The 15,488-nt window shown below is 45.1% G+C and overlaps 1 protein-coding gene across 2 annotated transcripts in view; it reads left to right on the top strand.

Moving 5' to 3' along the window:
• LOC135257711 (kelch-like protein 29) overlaps positions 1–15,488 on the top strand; it is a 191,024-nt gene that overhangs the window by 77,099 nt on the left and 98,437 nt on the right. For both annotated transcript variants that reach the window (XM_064340753.1, XM_064340752.1), the window contains exon 2: positions 6,914–7,253. In XM_064340753.1, coding sequence (XP_064196823.1) covers positions 6,957–7,253 — 297 coding nt within the window. In that variant the 5' untranslated portion in view covers positions 6,914–6,956. The remainder of the gene's footprint in view (positions 1–6,913; positions 7,254–15,488) is intronic.

Raw genomic sequence — 15,488 nt, 5'->3', positions numbered from 1 at the left:
GATAATGAGCTGATTTTATATTCCAGCGTCTGGAGGTGTGGATAAGCTCTCTGCTGACTCACCGCAGTCATCACCAGTGTTTAACTCCCACCTGGGTGATTCACGGCAACCATTTTACACCGAAACACGCAGTGTACATCGGCCCAGGAGAGCTCTGTAATCGCTTAAACTGGTGAATAAGAACATCAGGTTTAGTGTTCCTCCTCCGACACAGCATCCCCATCATTGCACTACAGCACTGCTAATCAAGCCCAGCCCATCTTAGCTTCAGCGCTAACCAAGCCCAGCCCTGCTTAGCTTCAGTACTAACCAAGCCCAGCCCATCTTAGCTTCAGCGCTAACCAAGCCCAGCCCTGCTTAGCTTCAGTACTAACCAAGCCCAGCCCTGCTTAGCTTCAGCGCTAACTAAGCCCAGCCCTGCTCAGCTTCAGCACTAACCAAGCCCAGCCATGCTTAGCTTCAGTGCTAACCAAGCCCAGCCATGCTTAGCTTCAGTGCTAACCAAGCCCAGCCCTGCTTAGCTTCAGTACTAACCAAGCCCAGCCCTGCTTAGCTTCAGTACTAACCAAGCCCAGCCCTGCTTAGCTTCAGTACTAACCAAGCCCAGCCCTGCTTAGCTTCAGTACTAACCAAGCCCAGCCCATCTTAGCTTCAGTACTAACCAAGCCCAGCCCTGCTTAGCTTCAGTACTAACCAAGCCCAGCCCTGCTTAGCTTCAGTACTAACCAAGCCCAGCCCTGCTTAGCTTCAGTACTAACCAAGCCCAGCCCTGCTTAGCTTCAGTACTAACCAAGCCCAGCCCATCTTAGCTTCAGTACTAACCAAGCCCAGCCCATCTTAGCTTCAGTACTAACCAAGCCCAGCCCTGCTTAGCTTCAGTACTAACCAAGAGCCATTAGCTTCAGTATACCAAGCTCAGCCATCTTGCTTCAGTACTACGCAGCCTGTTACTTCAGTACTAACCAAGCTCAGCCCTGTTAGTCAGTACTACCAAGCCACGCATCTAGTTCATACTAACCAGCCAGCCATCTAGTTCAGTACTAAGCGCCATTACTTCAGTATCAAACCACCTGCTTATTCACACTAACAGCCCAGCCATTGCTTCAGTTAACAGGCCAGCCACTAGCTTTTTATACCAGTCGCCGCTAGCTCAGACTACCCAAACGCCTCTAGCTTCACACTCCAGCCAGCCCATCTTAGCTACATATACCAAGCCAGCCCATCTTACTTCAGTAAACCAACACATTAGCTCAGCACTACCACAGCCGCTTAGCTCATAACACCCTGTAGCTGGGTTACCAAGCCCAGCCTGCTTAGCTTCAGTATAAAGCCACCTGCTAGCTGTACACCACCAGCCGCTACTCAGTACACAGCCCACCTGCTTAGCTCACACTAACCAAGCCCACCGCTAGCTCACAACCAAGCCAGCCCATCTAGACTACAGTACTACCACCACCTGTAGTCATACTACAGCCCAGCCTGCTTACCTACTAACACAACCACCGCTTAGCTTCAGTACCAGCAACTCCACTCAGTATTTCGTTAGTTCAGTCAACTGCAAAGCATTTAGAGCACATCCCAAGACCACGTGCATCCGAATTCATTCAGACAGCAGCTCTGATTATAGTAATTTACATATGATTATGGCGATGCCTATCCCGGGCATTACAGCCGTCACTGCGAGGTACATTAAACGCACATCACAGAACCAACAAGAGCATTCAGCACTGCCAGTAACACTGAGTGGGTTTCAAGCCCAGAATGCTTTCCGAAATGCACACGTACACACACGCACACAGACACACACACACATACAGACACGCACACACACACACACACACACATCTCAGTGCAAACACGAGTAATGCTTGTACTTAAGAGCCTCACACGTCCTCCTAATGTGCCCGTGTGTTGTGTAAGACAGGAGCAGCGCGGCCAGCAGCCCGTCTGAGCCCGTCGCTGTTCCCCTGCAGCAGGAGCGGCCGGCCCCGGCGCCGGAGAGCCACGTGGTGCGCTAGCTTATCTCTCCTCCAGGGCCGGCTCCCCGAAGTTCTCATCCAGAGCGCCTCGCAGCCCAGACACAGGTGCACAGGTGCACAGGTGCGCAGATCGAAGAGCTCGAATTCCCCCGAGGGGGAGAGCACAGCCCACCCCCGAGAGAGAGAGAGAGAGAGAGAGAGAGTCAGCAAGGGCAACCGGCACAGACTCTGCACTCTCAGGAAAAAAAAGGTGCAAAAAAAAGTTCCTAAAAACTGCACCGCTTGTCACTAGCTCAGGAGGTAAGAGCGGTTGTCTGGCAGTTGGAGGGTTGCCGGTTCAATCCCCCGCCCTGGGCATGTCGAAGTGTCTCTGAGCAAGACATCTAACCACCAATTGGTCTGGTGAATGAGAGGCATCAATCGTAAAGCGCTTTGGATAAAAGTGCTATATAAATGCAGTCCATTCACTGGGATGGTACCCTATGGGTACATAAAATTGTACCCCTAGACATGGGTTTAATAATTCATTTGTACGTTTTTTTGCTTGCAGGTGTTAGGACGAGGGAAAAGAAAAAGGGATAGAGAAAGATTAGGAGGAGGAAGGAAGGTGTGGTCTTCCTGGGTACATATTCCATTCATTAATAAATATGTGTGGAGAAAAATACTTCCTGATATCAGGGTGTATGTCATACCAACGAGCACATAAGCCCAGCGTTACTGCACATTACCACTCGGTCATACGGTAATATCAAACTCATGAGAGCCACACTGTCAGGTTTCAGTCAGAGTGAACAGATGGCGAGTCTCACCTGTGGGAACGTAGGTGAACTCAGGTCAAATGGTTTGTGAAGCCTTTGAACATGTACAGTATGTAGACTGCTTTCATATGGGCAGATGGCGTCAGAATGAAAAGCGTATTTATTAATATTGGATACATGTATTTGCTAATATTACTAAGCGCCTTTGCACTCCTCGAAGAGCATCATGTTATTTGCGGCATTTGTCTGGCTTCTTAAACGCATGCCTATATTAGCTTTTTAAAATTCGAATGAAACGGAAAAGTACGGTTATTAAACGGCCGACTGCTCTTTATTAGAGAAAGAAAATTCCTTCCCCCGGCGTTAAAAGGTCAAGCCCCTCGCCGTTTTTACAAGCGTTAAGTTTGTCGGTTGAATTTCTCCTTTTGAATTGCAATGAAGCGTTAATTCCCGGCAAAGTAGTTAGATTAAATCGATGTCTCTGTTCTCTGCTCTGAACGGCCGACGGAATGCTGCGCGTGCTCTGCGAAGCCCGGTGTCTCCTCGTTAAAAATCATCCGCTGACTGAAGACGGGTTCCCGTCTCTTTTTCTCGTCTGTCTCTCCAGTAATCCTAGAATAAATATACAGCCCCTTTTCCCCCAGTTTATTTAACTCCAGTGGAGTGTGCCTCCTTTTTTCACGCGCCGGTTGTTGTTCCTTCCTACCTATAAATTAGCTTTCCTTGTTCACGTTTCTATAAATATTCTACTCGCACATACTGATCAAAGACCCCCACGCGTTTTATCAACCGCCAGTCTTCCACGATTCACCCTAGGCCTGTGTGAATCGGCGCTATACTTGCACAGACATTTAAAAGGAACGGTTTTAAAAATATGTTTGTGGCTTGTGGCTATTTTTGGCCGAACAGACTTCTCCGTTAATTAAATGCCTATTTGAATACCTTGGATTTGAATCGGAGGAGCTGTCGGTCTGTCTAATCTGTTCCGTTGTACACACACAGCAGAAGCTTTTGCACGGTATTTCAGGAATGCTGTCATAGATACGCAGATACTGGGTCTTATTCGTGGCTCCTGCTATTAATGTATATTGTTTTATCTTCCATAGGAAAGCGGGATCCTATTGTAGAGACGCTCGGTGTATACGTGGTCAGAATAGTGTCAGAATAGTGTTCACTGTGTGAACTGTGTTCTTGGCTAGAAATAGCTGTGCAAAATAAGTATTGTACCTTACTGAACCTGTGTTTAGCAGTTGTCTATGACCATGAAATGCACTTTTTGTACGTCGCTTTGGATAAAAGCGTCTGCCAAATAAATGTAATGTAATGTAATACGTTGGTCCTTCTTCATCAGCAAGAAGTTTCCAAGGAAGGGGGGCGAGAGGCAATAAATACGCGAACATAGCATAGCAACAGGGGGTGGGGGGGCTGGCAGAACTGCCAAGGTCGCGCCGTAAAGGCCGAATTATTTTATTTAAGAGACATGCTTGGTCTCAGCTATTGTTTCCGTCGGCGTGGACTTCATTGCAGGGCTGTCCATCTGTTTTGTCGAAGTCTTTCCGCGCCGCTATCACTGTAATTCCCCAATGTGTTTGTTAATGCTCCTCTATCGGCAGTGACAGCTGCGGCGGCGTGGGCTGTGTATTCCGTGCTCACGTCTGTGAGAAACTTTTCTCTTTTTTTCCCTCCAGTTTAATCACACGGCTGCCACTCTCCCGCTGGTTCGTTTCTGATCCGTCTTTCGCTGCGCTCCTCGTCGGAGTGCGCGTGCACGGCGGCTCGTGTGTTAAAGTCGTTGGGCGCCCAGCACCCGGACAGAGCGAGTCGAAAGCGTCGTGTATAGTTATTTCCTCTTCGGTCGCTCATGTAAATTAAATACATACAAATAACGAAACTTATACAAATAAACAGCAACAACAACAACAACAATAGTAATAATAATAATAATAATAATAATAGGCTAGTGAAAATAATGTTTTTTTTTTTTGCCTTTATAAAATATGCCACGTAACAGTTTTGGGATTTGAAGAGGCCAAATTCTTGCATATCCTTTTGATTCTTATTTCTATGTAGTGCGTTACTGGTTGATGCTGTATACTACTACTACTAATAATAATAATGTATAATAATTGTATGGCATTTTCATATGAATATTTGAAGCACAAAGTTCTTTACATGACAAAAACAGCAATAAAATCAAAACGGTACAGGCAGAAGTAAAATCATTAGAATAATAACAGTATATATGTATAATTAAAATGATAGAAAGTCTAAAATAAATAAATACATAGTGATAATAAAAATAAAATATATAATGTAGGTGAAAGCCAGAGTGAAGAGGTGAGTTTTAAGCTAGTTTTTAAAACTCCTTATGGAGTCTGACTCTGATATGCAGAGGTAACCAGTTCCATAGGCTGGGAAACTGTCCAGTTTTTTTGTGTGTGACTCGAGCAAACAGGCACTAGAAGATCTAAGAGCTTGACTAGGCACATATTCGGTCGGAAATGTATGAAGACACTCGACCATTGAGAGCTTTAAAAACACACAAAAGCGCCTTAAAATCTATTCTGAAATGGACAGGGAACCAATGCAAGGACTGAAGTATGGGGGTAATGTGTGTGTTTTATATATTCATTAATTTATTTTTTAAACACTTGCTGCCACTCTTTGAATGAGTTGCAGGTGGGTAGTAGTTTTTAGTAGTAACCCAGAAAAGAGAACATTGCAGTAGTCAAGTCTACTGGTTATGAAAGCTTCGCACGATCTGGTTGCGTGAGTAGAGGCTGTACTTTAGAAATGTTTCCTAGATGATAAAAGACATTTCGGTTACACGTTTCATGTGGTTCTGAAAGCTTAAATCGGGATCAGATATGACTTCTCAGTTTTTTACTTCAGTGTTTGCTTGTGCTGTCCGTGGCCTTAGATTCTTCACCATTGTTTCTTGCTGTGCTGTTTCCCCCAGTCACAATAATCTTTGCCTTTTCTTGGCTGGAGAAAAAATGAGCGACTTCCGTGATTTTATATCAGACACACAACTAATGAACGCATTGGCTTTGGTCTTCAGAGGAAACCGCTGTATACAATTGAGCTTCATCAACGTAACTGTGAAGTTCAGTGCCACGTCTGCTAATGACTCCATCAAGAGGGTGAAAGTGTAGAGAGAGAGAGAGAAGAGAAAAGGGCCCTTGAATGGAGTCGTGTGCTGCCCAGCCTTCAACACTTACTTTCTCTGAGACTTATCGTTATCACCCCTGCCTGCGTTATCAAGTCAAACATCATCACAACACCGATAACCACACTGTTCCCCCACCTCCCTCCCTCTCTCTCTCTCTCTCTCTCTCTCTCTCTCCTTCTCTCCCTCTCTCTCTCTCTCTCTCTCTCTCTGTCTCAAAGCATTAGCTTTTCAGATCAAGTGCCATTGTTGTTTTTGTTGTTGTGAGGGCAGCGGGGGATAGCGCAGCAGACGTGAAGGACGAGCTGGTATCAGCGCGCGCGCTCCCTCCTCATTAAAGACACGGCGCTCGAGCGGAGAGCCCGGCCTGGCTCGCTGAAAATAGCTTCCTTTTCTTCCTTTATTTATTTACTTTTTTTTTACCGACTTATTTATTGATATTTCTTGGATATCCATATATTCTGGATGGGTACAGGTGCAGTGGACACAGTACACAGACGGCAAACCTGCAGGTTTAGCAAATATTAGCATATTTCATATTTCATATTCATAACGCCACACGCGCAGCTAATTCTGTCCGGACCTGTCTGCGGTCAGCCGAGCTCCAGAGATTCGACGCTCCCCGAAGGAATTCTCCCACTGTCCAGCTGCTTCGCACCACTAATATTTATGAATGAATAATTTAGCATGAATCATGAAGCGGTGTTTGTGGTGCAAAAGATGACCGGGGCCTCCAAGATTAATGTGTGGAGTGCAGGGCTGGGGCTCTGAGCTTTCTGTGTGTCCCATTGCAACTCGCACTGTTACCAGTCCTCCAGGAAGATGGGCATCAAGTCCCCGACCAATAATGATAATAATAATAATAATAATAATAATAATAATAATAATACTAATAATAATAATAATAATAATGCATTATTGATATCGAAGTTGTATTTATTCAGTGTGTTTTATCACCTCTCTAGCCCCGCCCTAACGCTGGTCCCGCCTCTCCCTCTGATTGACAGGCCGGGCCCTCGTTCCCTCTGAGCAGAAGAGCGCCCCCTGGTGATGTCTCGGCAGCACAACCGCTTTGAGCGGGACTTCCGCGGCGGGTGGGAGAGGCGGGAGCGCTGTGCGTTGCTGGGCAACGCGCTGAACAGCAGCTGCAGCGCCGCGGCAACCGCCAGCGGCGGCGGCGGCCTCAACGGCCACGCCCTCCCCAGCAGCAACAACCGGCCCGGGCTCCTCCCCCTGCCCGTCATCCCCTCCCTGCTGCCCACGCCCATCACCGTCGCCGTCACCACCTCCACCAATGAGCTGGCCTGCAAACGCATGGGGGGCGTGTCCAACGCACCCGCGCCCAAGGTAAGCCCCCGCGCCCCTGTAGCCAATAACGGCCTTAGGTTTGATTTTTGGGTTCCCCCACCCCTCACCCCCGCGACTCACCCCCCCTTGTCAGTTCTTCATGCAGAGACAGCTGTTGAGTGGGTCGGTATTTTTAAACCTGCTTAGAAACCAAAAAAAGGCAAAAAAGAGTGCTCAGTGATCAGCTTTTGAGAAGGTTAACCCTTTTTTAAAAACTTATGTTTGTTCTGCCACATTGTTCAACATTGTTAATTTCCTACGAACAGATGGTAGTCTGGATTCAGAAATTCTACTTTTGGTAGTGAAAGCGTGAGTCTGTGACTAAATGATAAATGAAAATGGTGGTGTTCGTTGTCACGTACAAACGGATCATTTTGAGGTTCTCAGGTGTGTAAACGTTAAATGATATCGCGTGAGTGTTGGAGAACGACAGCAAAAACTGCCATTTTATTTTAAAAATAGAATGACAGGCATGTAGCTGTAGTGTAGAAAGCGTCTTGGCAGTTTTGCTTTGTGAGGTCATCCGTCATGCAGAATCTACGTAACCGTTGGAGATCGCTTTCACATCGCAACCCGTTCGGCGATGTCGACCGCGGTCCGTCCACAAGAAACTCCATCGGGGTTACCGCTGGAGCCCCTCCCAACCGCAAACCCCATTGGTCGCATTTAAAAAAATTCCTTCCTGGTTCCATCTCCCGTGGTAACAGCCTCACAGCCAATCGGAACGCTGATAAATTAATCCTGGCATCGCAGAGGAGCTCTGAGAAAGAGGCCCCCCCAAATCTGACAGGCTGTACCCCACATTCACTGAGACGCTGCCGTCGCTGTGCAATTACACACTTCTCACTCCCCGCTATTGAGCACCCCTGCCCCCCCCAGTCCCCCCGCCCCCCCGGACCTCCCCCTAGCCACCCCTAGTCCCCCCCCCCTTGCCAGTGATACAGATGTGGCTTTTGAGACGCTGAGACAGTTCAGAGATGAGCTGATGGTCTTAGCAGCTCTGGAGTGACCTGCACAAGGGGGAGGGGGGGGTGGGGGCGGGGGGGGGGGTTCTGTGGTATAAAAGCACGCTCCCCATAACCGAACACAAAGCCAGCTTTTTTTAAGACGGTGCAGAGATTTTAAAGAAATAAAAGGGGGGGGGGGGGTGGTGGGGAGGGGGGTGGGGGGAGGAGCATGGGGGTCTGTTGTGTGGGGTGTGTGAGGTGCAGGGCCCATTTAAGGAGGGTATAGACCTCCTTCGCTGTACTTTTAGAGAGACCTCCCACAGCCTGAACTGCTGTGCCTCCAGAATTGATTATTATGGGATGCTGGGACATCAGAGACTGATTTACTCCGCAAACACAAAAAAATACACTAATTATGAGCAGTCAGCAAGCGGTCACCTTAATTATTTCTGCTTCATATCTCAAATCATTCGGGTGCCCTCCACCAAATGAGCTCTTTTTAAAGAAGCGTGTAGGTCCTGTACCGTGCTCACACACAGCTACACACAGCTGGGATTTACCTGCTTTAACTCCACCTGTTTCATCTGTGGCTGTGGCTGTCTACTGAAACATGATTGGCCAGTGTTTTATCCCTGCGTGGTATTGATTGGTCAGAGTTGTTTCTCTGTATAACATTGATTGGTCAGTGTTTGTGTCCATGTGTAGCATTGATTGGTCAGTATTGTATTCATGTATAGCATTGACTGGACAGAGTTGTATCCGTGTATAGCATTGATTGGTCAATGTTTGTGTTCCTTGCGTAACATTGATTGGTCAGTATTGTGTTCATGTATAGCATTGACTGGACAGAGTTGTATCCATGTATAGCATTGATTGGTCAATGTTTGTGTTCCTTGTGTAACATTGATTGGTCAGTATTGTGTTCATGTATAGCATTGATTGGACAGAGTTGTCTACCTGTGTAGGGCTGCTTATTGGATCTTCTCACGGTTGTGAGATTCGTATTTGCTCTTGACCTGGCTCAGTCACTCAGGGCTAATTCCCCAGAATACCCACACACAGCAGCATGTGCCCACCCCCCCTGCTGTTCCGACTGGCCCCGCCCACAGCAGCGTGTGCCCCCCCCCCCTGTTTTAGACTGGCACACTCTCCCTTTCAGCTCGATGTGTAATTGCCTCCATGCCTTCCTTCTATTCATTAGCATTGCTTTATGGCCGGTTTAGAGCTTTTATTCATGGCCTACATGGGGTAGTAAAAATGTGCCGTTATTTTCGGTCAGGGATTTATGGCCCTGCTCCTTCTCGTTATAAACACCTGTTTGTTGCGCAGGTATCGGGGAACTTGATGATGGAATGCATCATTTTAAAGAAAGACATACAAAAAAAAAAAAAGAAATCCATGGCAGGAAGTAGCAAGCCTTTGTTAAAAACCCGGGGCCCGTGTCTCTGCCGCCCGTCCCCTGCAGACCGGCGCTGTTCTTCTCCCCCGTCCGTCTGCCGCAGGCCCCTCTGACATCTGAGTATCGATTGGCTGTGGGAGGGCCTGTCTCCACCCACGCACATATCGTAAGATTAAGAAAAACGTGGAGGGAGGGTGCGGGGGAGAGAGAGGGGGAGGGGAAGAGAGGCGAGATGGAGCTCCAGAATGGTACTTATCGTCTTACCTTCATGTTTGGTTTCATTAGAAGAACTGCACAGTTTACTTTCATGTGTTCATAGAATGCACATTAATTCATTGTTATAGCATGCATTTAATTCACGTGTTTATAGAACTGCATATTTAATTCATGTGTTCATAGAACAGCATATTTACTTCATGTGTTCATAGAACTGCACATTTACTTCATGTGTTCATAGAACTGCACATTTAATTCATGTGTTTATAGAACTGCATATTTAATTCATGTGTCATAAACAGTCATAGAACTGCATATTTAATTCATGTGTTCATAGAACTGCACATTTAATTCATGTAATTCACCCCATCCCGTCCTGCTCTAGCCCAGTCTGGAAGGAACACAATGAAAGAGCAGCACACTGTGTTTCATTTAGAGATGTGCTGTGTTTATTAGTTTATCTCTCTCCTCTGCAGGAGGGGGGGGGTGGGTGCGGGGGGGTGCGAGGGGGGGGGGCATTACACACTGCAGCCTGCCTCAGACGCTCTCCATTTATTTCTCTGTTTCTGTGTGGATTTTTAAAAAAAGGAAAAAAAGGAGATAAATATCTATTGTCCATTTTGAAGGTGCTATTTGTGTAGTGTTGATTAATGGGTGGTGGAAGTGCTCGGGCAGGATCTTTCTTTCCTGAAAGGGAAGTGCTTCTGAAAGCGTGCGCAATCAAGATTATTTGGGTCGTAGGCAGTGACACAAACCATTCATTTACATTTATTTATCAAGTAATTACTTGGGGCTGCAGAGTGGCGCACTGATAGTACCTGATGGGGGAACGGTGCGGGGCAGCTGCAGGATGCAGAGTGGCGCACAGGGGTAATAAGCGGGCGCGGGTTGATAGTACCTGATGGGGGAACGGTGCGGGGCAGCTGCAGGATGCAGGGAGCGCAGGCTGGGGTAATAAGCGGGTTTGCAGGACGGGTTCGAGTCTCTGCTGGTTTAAGGAAGACGTAGAGCTCATCCAGGCCTCCACAGCCTTTTGAGGCGCCTTGTTTTATCCCTTTATCTAGCCAAAGAGCTTTCTTGCACTTTGCGTAATCACAAAGTGCCACTGTGGGAAAGACTCCTCGGTGGGCGAAATAAGCCATCATTTTATTTCCCTTTTTAATCGGTGTAATGGAGGCTTGCCGTTGGTTTGTTTTTTATTCCTTTCCCCAGAAGTGCGATAAGCGGGACGTGTGGAGCAGGTCCGCGCCTGCCAATCTGCTCCCCTGTCAACAGTAAAGCAGGGTTATGTTTAGCCAGCTTGTTTCTGCCTGCTCTCCGGGGAGCCAGAAATAAACTTGGAAATTAATGAATTGTAATGGTTACCATGCTACCAGAAAGAAAAGGGAAAAAAAAAAGAAAAAAGAAAAGCGAGAAGTGAGTGAGCGAAGAGAGAAACAGTGATGTTTACAGTAGCTGGAAGAGTACCAGCTGCTCTGCTGCAAGCTTGTTTGTGATAACTCTGCAGAACATTTCACTGGAGTCAACATCTTTGGTCTGTGCTCAAAAAAAAAAAAAGTCCATCTTTCCAGTTTTCTCCCTTTCTGCTTGAAAAAAAATCCATTATGATTAGCCGTTAGCATTCCTCATGCGCATATGCTGGGAGATTTGTATCGCTCATGTTTTTTCTTTTTACAAAATAACATAACCTTCACCATCCAGTCATACTGCTGGGTAGCTCTCTAACCCTTTGAGGTGTGTGTGTGATCACATATGTGTGATTGGAATGTTCTTTACTGAACATTCTAATGCTGATGTCACAGTCACTGCTGGCAAATGAAAGCAGTAGATTTCTAGAACACTGACTTGGAATGTTGAAAAAAAAGAACATTCAGAAAAAAAACTGCTCTTCAAAGGGTTAAACCAGTCAGATGAAAGCTATTGTTTAAAGCACTGTAAACGCACTCGGTCTCTTTTTGTTGCCCAGAATATTAAGAATCATAGTTTGCGCCGTGTTTTTATTTATTTAATTTTTTTTTATGTTTCCTAATTTGGCGTATGTTAATTTGGCGCTGCGGAGCTGATTTTTTAAGGTGCGGTCACGGCGCTGCGTGATCTGTGTGCTGAGCTCCGGGCTGTTCCGCGAGAGGCGCGAGAGCCGCCGCGACCCGCTGCACTCTCTCAGGCGTTCAGCCCAGGCGCGTGGGCGGCATCTCCGCGGGAGTCCTGGAACACTCGCGAAGCCCATCGAAAGGGAGTAAGGCCAGTCCAAAACCGCAATCAATATTATTTTATTATTTTTTAAATATTTCTTTTTTTGTTTTGACTTTTGTAGATCCTCTCTTTGAACATAAAAAATGCATAATGCCAAGAACGGGCTATTCACCCCATCTAGACGGGTCATTACTTTGATGAATATAATTGTTATTTCCATATTGTGGTTAGTATTCTTTGTTTATGAACTTTAGGTCTACAAATGCATTTGATATAATAATAATAATAATAATAATAATAATAATAATAATAATAATAATAATAGCAGCAGTATAGTACTCCTTTGGAAAATACTCTGAAATCCTGTAAATAAACATTATAACCCCTTGAGCCACTAATTTCGTGGGATTTTATGCATTCACATGTAGAAAATAATGAGTCAGTTGAGGTCTCATTAACTTGAATAATCATATTAATAATAATTAAATTATTGACGATGATAATTATTATATTTGACATTCAAAAACTCTTCATAGGCGCTTTTTCAGGTTTCTTTTTCTTCTGTGGCTGTATGTGAGCTCGTTTAGCACTTTACTGTGCAGTCACTTTGTATTCAGTTTTATTTTAAAAGATTTTATAAATAAATAAAAAAATTTTAGAAAAATGAATTCAGTTCCATTTCAGTGTATTCAGTTTTTGGAAATAAATTCCAGTTCAGTTAATGTAATGGCAAATGGCTGTAATTTTCAGGTTAATAATTGTGCCTTATTTCAGGTTTTCTTTGACTGAGCTGAAATGAAATTGACCCAACGCGGGTTAGCCTTAGTCTTTTCTTTATTCTGTTATTCATTTAAAATGGTGTAAAATGCTGTGCAGTTTTTTCCTCTTATAACCTTGGAGAACATGATTTTTTTTCCCAGAAAAGGTGTGCATTCACTTAACCTTCTTTTATTGCCCAAGCATGGTGTTGTTGTCAGTTTGAAATGGGGAAAAAATATTTTATCCAGTCCCCTTAAATCAGTGCTATTCTTGAATTCACAATGCTAAGCTTGCGGTTTAGTGAAGCTGTGTTTAATAGTTTGAGCGACTAAATGAGCAAGCATTGAAATAATTAAATTCATAAAAGACAATTAAATCAGCATTTCGAATATCAATATATTATGTGCAAGTCTAAGACGTCTTTAAAAAAAAAATCAATTAAAAAATATCCAAACTTACTTTATACACCTGTGTGTACAGGTAACATACATCTGTCCTTACCAACACCTGTCTGGCTATATAAGTGCTGTGCACAGGATACCTCAGTGTGAGTGATATACGGTATAGGAGTGGTGTGTACAGTATACCTCAGTGTGAGTGATATACATTAGGGGGTGTGTACGTATCCATGTGAGTGATTACAGTAGAGTGGTGTACAGTATACCTCAGTGTGAGTGATATACAGTATAGGAGTGGTGTGTACAGTATACCTCAGTGTGAGTGATATACAATATAGGAGTGGTGTGTACAGTATACCCCAGTCTCTGATCAAACAGCTTGGCTTAAGGCTGTGGTTATTTCAGCAATTCCCTTTGGAACAAGCGTTTCTTCAGATACCAGCGCCTTTTTTGCCATTGATAATACTCACTGATCTTAGTGCTTTGTTTTTGCTGCACGGGTAAGCAGAGATATTGACACACAGAAAATTCTGCAATATTTTCCAATGTTTTTCAAGTTGTAAAACAAAATGAATAATTATGACGATAATGTGAATTAATTAAAAGCCCTGAGAGATAATACTGCAGGTGGGCACAAAGGAGACTGATTAGAGTTACATTTTTATGCTCCATTTAAGATTATGTTTATTGAATTATTGCATTTTTAATATTTCCCTCTCCATTCACATACTCTGTAGATATAAGCACATCCTCTATGAGACTGATAAGGATTTAAAAAAATAATAAGAATGTTGAGCTTATATGTGAAGGCTTTATCTGACAAATCAGGTGTGCTTTGATAGTATAAACAGTAAAGCTCCTTGTGTCAGTTTAATGCTGAAAATGGTATTTAAAGTTAGGAACCACATTGCAGATCCTTATAACTTGGGTTCATAGGTATTTAAAGTGCATAATTTTTGTTCTCTTTTGAAACATGAATGACCTGTGAGTACTTCTGACATTAATGTTCAGTTTGACGTTGCGTCTTTGACTTTAAACACTGAGGACTGTTGAGAGAAAGAGAGACAGAAAGAGGGAGACAGAGAGTGACGAAGAAGAGGTATCGTAACAACGCTATTGTAAGGTCTTGATTCAAGTGCGACGGGTGTGTATAAACACACGTGAGGTCTATGTGTTTTTTAATGGCGGTGCCCTTTCTGCAAGGCTGCGCGGGTCTGTATTTAGAGTGCAGTGATTGCGCGGGCAGACAGGGGGAGCCGTGTGGTGGGCGCGATGAGACGTGATGGACAAAGCTGGACTGCACTGGACTGCATTGCACTGCACTGCACTGCACTGGACTGCACTGGACTGGACTGCACTACACTGCACTGCACTGGACTGGACTGGACTGGACTGGACTGGACTGGACTGGACTGGACTGGACTGGACTGGACTGGACTGCACTGCACTGCACTGGACTGGGCTGGACTGGACTGGACTGGACTGGACTGGACTGGGCTGGGCTGGACTGCACTGCACTGCACTGCACTAGACTGGACTGTACTGGACTGGACTGCACTGTACTGGACTGGGCTGGGCTGGACTGCACTGCACTGCACTGCACTAGACTGGACTGTACTGGACTGGACTGCACTGTACTGGACTGGACTGGGCTGGACTGGACTGGACTGGACTGGACTGCACTGGACTGCTCTGTACTGGACTGGGCTGGACTGTACTGCACTGGACTACTTGTGTGTGTGTTTTGTATGCTGCTTTGGTGGGGAAGCTCCTGTTTTGGCCAAATCAGACTGCAGTGTCTTTGCGAAAGTCTACCCAGAAATGCAATTTGGCAGCTAGAAAAATCAATAAATAAAAAAATTAAAAACCCAAAAGACTAGCAAAAAACATACAAATGAAAACAAGAAAATTATGGGTTTTGATCAATGGAACAAATTAAAAAAAAACCATACAAAAACAAACAAAAAACCCAACAAGCAAAACAAATAAACTACATGTTAATTGCCAGCACATTATAACTCGATCGCTAATGTGTTCCAGGCCCAGTTGCGATGGCTTGCGAATCAGACGAGGGCTTGTTTTAAATCCATTGCAAATGCGCTGTAAATGTTCCACCACGTCTACTAGGGCTGGAGCTGAAATATGCGCAATTTTCACGTTGAATGAATTTTGAATCCGGGTTCGAGAGGCTTCATTACTCTGGAATTGGCCGATGAGTCAGTCTGCTAGTCTGCTGAGAGACAAGAACAGGCCTAATACCCTGGGTTCATCCGCTGGGTTAACCTGCAGGTTCATCCGCTGTGTTCATCCCATGGGTTCATCT

The sequence above is a fragment of the Anguilla rostrata genome, chromosome 6, assembly GCF_018555375.3.
Source record: "Anguilla rostrata isolate EN2019 chromosome 6, ASM1855537v3, whole genome shotgun sequence".
Lineage (NCBI taxonomy): Eukaryota > Metazoa > Chordata > Actinopteri > Anguilliformes > Anguillidae > Anguilla > Anguilla rostrata.
Note: the sequence above shows the minus strand (reverse complement) of the source record. Positions and strands in the feature narration are given on the sequence as shown.